General features: G+C 38.2%; 1 protein-coding gene across 1 annotated transcript in view; it reads right to left on the minus strand.

Annotated features, from left to right (window-relative positions):
- The window catches only part of slc24a1 (solute carrier family 24 member 1), a 10,870-nt gene extending 3,679 nt beyond the window's left edge, over positions 1-7,191 (minus strand). Inside the window, exons 1-7 of the mRNA XM_046036413.1 lie at positions 7,133-7,191; positions 4,773-5,407; positions 4,192-4,265; positions 3,471-3,530; positions 2,312-2,420; positions 817-897; positions 22-176 (exon numbers count right to left, since the gene is read on the minus strand). Coding sequence (XP_045892369.1) covers positions 22-176; positions 817-897; positions 2,312-2,420; positions 3,471-3,530; positions 4,192-4,265; positions 4,773-5,241 — 948 coding nt within the window. The 5' untranslated portion in view covers positions 5,242-5,407; positions 7,133-7,191. The remainder of the gene's footprint in view (positions 1-21; positions 177-816; positions 898-2,311; positions 2,421-3,470; positions 3,531-4,191; positions 4,266-4,772; positions 5,408-7,132) is intronic.
- Positions 7,192-8,777: the final 1,586 nt, after the last annotated feature.

Raw genomic sequence — 8,777 nt, forward strand, 5'->3', positions numbered from 1 at the left:
GCTCTGTACATTGACTCTTACATAGACAGGTATCATAGATTGACTTCTGGGCTTTTTGATAACCACCGGGACATGGTTGGGAAGTACCTTCTTGTCCTCTGGCTGCTCCTCCTTCTCTGTTTCTGCGGCCGGGGCAGCTTCTGGCTCTTTGGTCTGCTCAGTTTTCACCCCACCATCTGTGAAAGAAATCCCAAAGAGCTTGTGCATTTCCCCTCATGCCTCGTACTCACTCAGCTATCTAAAGGAACTCCAATGTCATGTCATTAGACTTTAGGACTGGTCATATGGAGGAATGCAGTTGTTAAGACTGGACTGAATGAACTTACTGTGTTCATAGGAGTATGTATTTGGATTTTATTACATATTCCTGTAGGCACTTTGCTTAGTATTTTGTATTGTTTGTATGTTGTTGTTTTATACAGTATATTTCACCTTGATATAGTAAATGAATGTATTCCTTGTGTTTTATTTACACTACCATGAATACACTTCAAATTATACTACTGGTCACCCACCTACAGTATGCAGCCAAACAGCATAAAATGATGCTAAAGACAAATTTTACCATTATGAAATAAAGTTTTATTATTATAAAGAAGGGAACTTATCATAGACATCTAATCTTTCTGCAGTCACAGAACCGATTTGACTCATTCAGTTCACATGCTGAAGTATTTTGGCTGTATGGCTTTAGTGTGAAACAGAGCTTTGCAGCCCAGATGATGAGCAGCTTTCAGACTCTGTTCATGAGCAGACTCTGAAAGCTTAATGAAAGGCGCCTGATCAGTGGATGATCATCACATCCTTCCATGTTACCTTCACTTTTGTCTTGAGTTTTGCTTTCTCCGTTCCGTTTAGCCACATTATTCAGAGTCTCAGCCTTATCCTTAAATTTCCCTACGAACAAGCAGAAACAAACTTAAAATTCTGTGATAAATTACTCAGTGATGTAACAATATTAACAATAATTTTGGTTTCACAGGTATAGGGAGGACAGACAAGCACATCTTTTATGAGTTAGCGTAGGGCAAAATACTGGCAGTATAACATCAAAAACAACAGCAGCGTCATAATCCTTACTGCAGCCCAGAGCAATGTCTATGTGAACTATAGATCCAGCCAGGAAGAATGAGCTTATCAAAGGAATTGTACAAGAGGCACTGCTCAGCACAAGACAAGACAAGACACAATCTTACTTTGCTCTCCACTGAACACCCATTATACTAAACATGAATTACACTGCTTATTTATATATTAGAAACAGCAATTTGTTTAATAGACATCTTTAAAAAAGATCCAATGTCTCAGATTAAATACATCAAGCGAGCATCTAATAATTATAATTAATAGCACGCATCGGTATAGATAGTCATGCAGCACACATTAGGATGGCTAGGAAGTGCAGACATCCTTTCTGATATTACATTCAAAGCATTTCAAACTCTTTCCCAGCATTTCCTCCCATTTAAACTGTGCTCCTATTCCCCAAATATCATCAATATACTTGATTAACAAAATCACCCAAATAAGTAAGTAAGATTTATAATGTTTCTTTGATGCATCTCAATGTCACTAGTGTTCTCCAACAACATAGATGAATAGAGTGGGTTGATATAAGGTCTGCTAGCTGTGATCCAGATTTTTTAGGCTCATTCAAAAGCTGATTATTGTGCTGGAGCAGTGGAGTGTTTGCTGCCTGGGGCCAAAGAGACAAGCAAACCAGGATCCAGGGCCACAGGTACACAAATTGGGCCATACTGTACCGTAGTCTTGCCTCAGGCAACCAGAGAGCAGGAAAATATGAATTGTGAGATGATACTAGTATGAACCACACAGCACAATGCACTATAAAGCTACAGTAACCTTAGTAACATATCAGGAAATGCCATTAGGGAAAACCAGCGGGAAATACGTATAGGGCCATTCCATCACCACATTGTTTAACCAGCCAGCACCCCATCATAGTTAACAGGTTAAACAGAAATTTCAAACTTATTTGTATGTCTCTCACATAATATAATTGTTTTATAGTCATTAACAATTTAATAATTATTATGTGTAAAACAATCTTTTTGTTGACTATGACAATGGCTATGTTGTGTGTGACGAGAATCTTTTTTATAGTTCACTGTGGGTCTACAAATGGATCCCTCAATAGACTGAGGTAGGTATTTATCTACTTAGTATCAATCTAGGCTTAGTGCTGCCTTCATTTGGAACACTTTGCTAATCCATTTTACTATGAGAAGGATGTAGTCCCCAGACCCTTATTATGTCATTAGGGAAATCATTGTAGCGATATGGTACTCACCCTCTCCCAGAGGGTCTAATGTGTGGATCATAAGCTGGAAGATGGTGTTTCTCATGGTGCTGTTGTGTAAAGAAGCTGAACTTCCTCCTCGCTGAAGGGATGGCTTCACCTGGGGAAAGAGATGGCAGAGTTCACTAACTAAAGACAGTGACACAGCAATGTCAGACAATCATGCCATAGTGGAAGTCAGGTTTGTATTTTTATTTGAGAAGTGCATTTATCTGTGCTAGCACTTGAAAGAATGAATGTTGACATGATGTTATGATGAATGGGACTGTGGAAAGAAAAATTGGGAAAATCTTTTAAAAACAAACACTAAGAGGTGAATTCACAAAGAATGGATTGCAGCCGCTGATAGCACTATGAATTGTACATTACTTGCAACCACGATCGGTTCTGTCTCAAGGTCCAATTCACAAAATATATTGCACTAATGATACTACAGTTCAAACACAGCCAGTGCAAACACAGCCATGTCCCAGTAATATTTGTTCTTAAAGTAAGCAACATTTGAGCAATAAAATGTGTAAATGCAGCTGCAAGAACAAAACTTTCCGTTCATTACTTAATATGTTCAGTGTTTATTCAGTGTTTTGTCAGATGTCTGATTGTTATTTGGGGTGCTCTAACTGTGTAAGGAACAGTTTTCTCTTCTGTGCTCTATGCTGGGCTGTTACAGTACAGCATCGTCTCTGCTTCTCACAACAGTAGGTAGCCTATATGATGTACTGGCTACAATCACCGCTGCCATGATCACAGGAAACTCTGGGCATGACACATCTTATAAATGTGCTTAAATTACCACCAACTCTCTGAAGATACTAATAATTTCACTATAACTGTGTGTGGGGTTGGTGCTGGTGTTTGTGAATTGGTCTTTTTTGCAATGAGGCTCATTTGCACAGAAAGGGGCCAATTTTGCGCCAAATGTATGCATATTACCTCATTTAAATATGTTCAAATATCATGGCAGCACAGTTAGGGGTGCCTTTACCCTTTGAGGGTGCTTTGAGAATTTCACGGTTCATTTTTGTCTTATTTGTACAAGTTTTGCAAAAGCCGCTCAATCCTTTTGTGAATTCGCCTGAGTGTCCTGGGTATCAGAGTGTAGTCTTTTTGTGACTTTCTTTTTGCAGTTGATTGGTTGTTTGATTGTTACCTTTAAATGATTCTTGTCCTGTGCAGCACGAGAGGCATTATCTTCACCGTCCCCATGTGTCTGCATGCAACAATGTTTTTTTCAGTGTAGTCATTCATTGGTAGAGATAGTGTGCACACATAGGCTACTGTAGCTTTGTGTAAATTAAGCTTCAATCATGCTTGCAGGGTTAAACAAGTATATGTTTATGCTAGGGTTTGTACAGAGCTGTAGCTCCTCAAAGGATAACTTTGCTGGGGCTGATCAGCTTTGGTCCCCCTAAGGCTTTTGATAGTATAATTTCACTCTTTTCATAACCCCACAGGCAGGAGTAGAATTGTCATGTGGGATGAGTAATGTGACTTTCTGTTTAAAAAAATATACCACACTGCTTGTGATAAGTATAACAGAATACGAGACAAAAGTATCCATGAGTGAAAGGGCTGGTATCCACTACTTGTATGTTAACATGATTAAACACTAGCAAAATGGTGCCAGTAAATAATACCACAAAATCTCAAACGGGACATTCTGTTTTCAATAGATGTTCTCAACTATATACCACTGTTTAGACAACCTTTAGACAAATGTCTGCAAACTGTTAGTTAGTAACTCTTCAGGGTTTTTTCCACACTTGAGAAAACTCTCTATGATATAGCCTAAACGGACTCATTATTGTGTCAATTGAGGACATGAAAAATCATTTTAGACCAGGGTCATGTTCAGTCACACGATTGCTTACCTTTTCAGGTTCCTCAACAGCTATAACTCTGACAATGTTCTTGTTTTTGTAGAGTTGGGTCTTGAAGGCCCGCTCTATTTGCACATTGAAATTCATGAAAATCACATAGAGAGCGTAACTGGTCACCAGCATCATGCTCTCCCACCACATTATGACATTATCCAAGAAGAAGATGATGAGTAAGATGAGGTCAAGTATGTAGAAGGATACATCTCTGAAAAGTGGCCACCAGGTTAGATGAAGTACCTCCCGTGAAAAAAGAGCACACATTCCAACCACAAACAAAATGTTGAAAACAGCTGAACCAACAATTGTGCCAATACCCACATTGCTGTGGGCGATGAAGACTCCTATCAAGGAGGTGAAAAGTTCAGGAGCAGAACCTCCAGCCGCCATGAAGGTGGCTCCTGCCACATCGTCAGAGATTGCTAACTTGTCTGTGATTACCCCCAGTGCAGGAACAAAGAACTCATCACACACAATTGCAAGTGAAATAAACATGTACATCATCCCAAAAATGTGGAGGATCACCCAGCCTTGTCTGCGGTCTTCAATAGAAAAGATATCTTCAGGGTATTCACCCTTAATATATGGAGCTTCACCAGGAGAAGCTGGAGTGATGGTGGTTACGGGAGGAGCCGGAGCTGGAGCTGGTGTGGGTGTCTGCTGTGGAGGCTCAGGGGCCACATAGATGCAGTGCACAATAGTCCGGTTTGTGGTCGGCGATGGTGGTGATTCAGTGGAGGTGGATGTTAAAAAAACTGAAGTTGAGTCTGTATGATGTACCACATGCATCTCTGCCGTTGTTTGATCTGTTGGCTCTAATTCATGTGTTGCAGTGAGAGGTTCCTCCAGCCCCTGAGTCTCTACTGTAGTCTCCTCAACCACTTCTGTTGAACCTTCTCCAAAATCCTCTCCAATCTGAGGCATTGGCGAAGGCTCGTTTATTCTGGCACTGATCGTCAGATGGTACAGCGTACACAGGAAAACCCCAGAGAGGAGAAACAAGACCCGGCTTAGTTGCAGTCGCTTCCTTCTTGTACGATACATTTTCCTCTAAAGCAGTGGTGCTACTGGCTATGGATAATTAAGCTGCATAAATGGGCTTTGGCAGAGGACAAGTCCAGCTCTTTCCCCAGCAGACCATGGGGTGACAGAATCCAAACTTTCAGCAGCGTGATTCATGTCACATCTTCCACTCCTTGGAAAACCCAGCCTATTGTAAATGACAGGAAGCATCAGAGAAAAAATGACATTTAGACAGCCAGTGGCACAACAGTAGTGCACATTTAAATGCATTTGAACTATCCAGACAATGCACCTCACACATAACTGTTAGAAAAGCATTATTGATAAGCCCATTTAGAACCTGTTGAGACTAAATTGTTATTTCCAACTACTATTGTTATGCACCAAAAAACCAAAGACAATTCCTTGGATGTGTAAGGGTGATTCTGATTTTACTTTCTTTGAACATCAGTGGTTTCTGAGAAACAGAATGGTCAAAATAAGTGACAAACATAAACACCAGGCAAAGGCAAAACATAAATGCACGCAGAGACAGAAGTAGTGGATGACCACTAAAAAGAAAATGAATAGATAATGTGATAATAATAAATAAATAAATAATATATAATAATAAATAGAAAATGTGATATGGTAAGGGGTTATGCTACTTTCCACAAAATTTCAAAGAGAAGAAACCAAGTAATGCATTTAAATTACAGATGTAGGCTTACCACAGGACAAATGTCATGCAAAGTCAGGTGCAAAAATCTTTAAAAGCAGATTTCCACAGCAGGGTATTGTGGCACAAACAAAAGTCCAGACTGTTGCCAATGGCTGAAGGGTTATGTAGGACACAAGACAAGTCTTCACAATGGATCAGCATAATACCTAATACCTGAAGTCTTCTAAGAGGCTTAAGTACGTTGTCTCACTGTCACTTTATCTCAAACCTACCTTAGTAATATTTAATATAATGTAGAATAAAAATGGTGTTATAGTATAATACTATTATGTTGCATAACTATAGCATAAAATCCTTCTTTTAAGACTGACACTTAAATAAAAGTCGGGTCCAAAATGTAAGCCAATAGCATCATTGTTGAAATAATGGCTTTCCATGCTGATTATATATATATATATATATATATATATATATACACACACACACACACACACACACATATATATATATATATATATATATTGTGCCGACGTTTTCAGCACAAGAATATGAATCTTCCCATTTGGAGTTTGTATCACGTAGGAACTGTTTACTCTAAGGTACACGCTGCTTTCACACGGACTGAAGTAGTGGCGCACATTATGACACACATTTTGAAGGCGTGAGAAACAGTGAAAGGCACTATATTGCTCGAGTTTATTCCATTCACACACACTCGTGCTCTTGTGTTTTTTTGGTTGTGGGAAAGCTTTTCATATAGCCTATGTATTATCGCTCTTATTTGCGCCCCATGCACCCGGGCAATTACACACTTTGGGACTGTAACTGTCAAAAGTATTATTCACTGAAGATATTATGGTTAATGTCAAGCCAGCCAGCTCCTTTCTTAACCTTAGAAACCTTAGAACCTGAAATTTCATATTAATGTTTCATCTAGATTATACAATAGAGTTTGTAAAAAAGAGTTTGTCAAAAATGTGATAATAAACTATGACACCGTGCAACTCAGCATGGTGAGCTGATGGTGGTGAACTAAATATAAAGGTTGACCCTTGGTATAGCCTAGTTTATAAAACATTTTGTAAAAGGTTATCAGATAAGTCAAAACTATAACTGAATATTTAATCAATAATAATGTTAGTGAGATTATTATAACAGACTAAACATATATATAAAGCTTATACTTCACACAGTGATTGGTATCTGTGGCCATTCTTTGTTATAGGATTATGTTTGTATATAATAGCCTACCTCTCTTTTTTGTCCTGTGGGTGGTGCTGGTAACTCATGGATCCTTTTTTTTCTCCAACTGTAATGGAACACATTTCACACAGAACATCTTAAATCAGACATCCAACACATCATTATTATAATCTTAAAATACATAGTGCTTATATTATACATTAATATAAGATGTATAAATAGTGTACATGTACATGAAGCAAAATACATATTATAAAATATATATTTTGACATATCAGTAGACAGTCATTTAGTTTTTCTATACATTTTCAATAAAATTTGAGAAAAACTATTGTAAAAGGGGTGTCTGTTAGACCATTAGACTGAGATGCAGAAGTAGGTGTTTATGCATTTGGATATTACTGTAATTGTTGGAGTTTAAATTTTATATACTTTGGTCTGTGAATGTGCGTTGGAATAATGGCCCACAAATCAAGGAGTTATTGTTAAAAGTGAGAATGTATATACATATGCATATTAAAAAAAGCATAAGAAATTTCATGAGCATAAACATATATAATAATTTTAAGCCCTTTTCCCCACAGGGTAGAATCATGGTGAAATCCAGTGACTTATTCATCTTCCATTTATAGGATGCAATATAGATGATGACAAAGAGGAGCATGATAAAGAGCAACACGATGGCACAGAAGAGCCTGTTGCTGCTGAGGGCCATTGGAGCCAAACCGTGAAGTACAGGAGCCAAAGGACTGGCAGACCTTTGTAAAGAAAAGGACAAAGCAAGAGACAGAAAAAAACAAAACCGTCAACTGTACGTTACTCAGTAACGCGTTACTGTAACAATATTACTTTTCCCAGTAACTAGTAGTGTAACGGATTACGTTTCCAAAGCAGTAATATTATTACACTTACTAATCCAAGTTTATCCTTTTACATCTCATTGTCTTTATCCCCATCATTACGTCTTCACAGGGAACAGACATTTGGTGCGTTGATCATACTGGGCAAAAGTTAATGTATATGAAAGATAAAAGTAAAGACCAAAAGTATAAAGAGGCCATATGCCGCCTAAAGGTTTCAAAGATTGACTTCTGAGCTTTTTCACAACCCCCAGGATATGGCTGGAGAGTGCCTTCTTGAATTCAAGCTGCTCCTTTTCATCCTTTGATATCACGATTTGTAGAGTGCTTTAGCTCCTCAAAGGATTACTGTGTTTGCTGTGACTGATCAGCTTTCGTTCCCAAAGGCCTTTGCATTTCACTCTTGACATGATTAACATATAACTGCACAGCAGGTGGAGTAGGTGGATTTCTGTCTCATAGCCACTTTTCATTGACTCTTTGGGATAAGCATACTAGCAGAATGAGTGAACACATAATTTTTGTTTTGCATCTGTTTTGCACATTGAACATCAAATTTCATGTTGACATGATGAAATTTCACTTTTTATAATACTAAATACAATTTGTGCTTTTTAACGATAACATTTAAAATACAAACAAGCTGTTTTAAACTCATCAAGTGGAATAAAATCAGTACATGTTGTTCTTAAAAGCTCCATAGATCATCATGCTCTACCACCACACAATGTTCTCCAAGAAGAAGATGATGAGTAAGATGAGAGCCAGTATGTAGAGGGATATGTCTCTGAAATGTGGCCTCCAGTACTTCTTGTAAAAACAGAGTTTTGCTG

Source organism: Micropterus dolomieu, linkage group LG22 (assembly GCF_021292245.1).
Source record: "Micropterus dolomieu isolate WLL.071019.BEF.003 ecotype Adirondacks linkage group LG22, ASM2129224v1, whole genome shotgun sequence".
Taxonomy (NCBI): Eukaryota; Metazoa; Chordata; class Actinopteri; order Centrarchiformes; family Centrarchidae; genus Micropterus; species Micropterus dolomieu.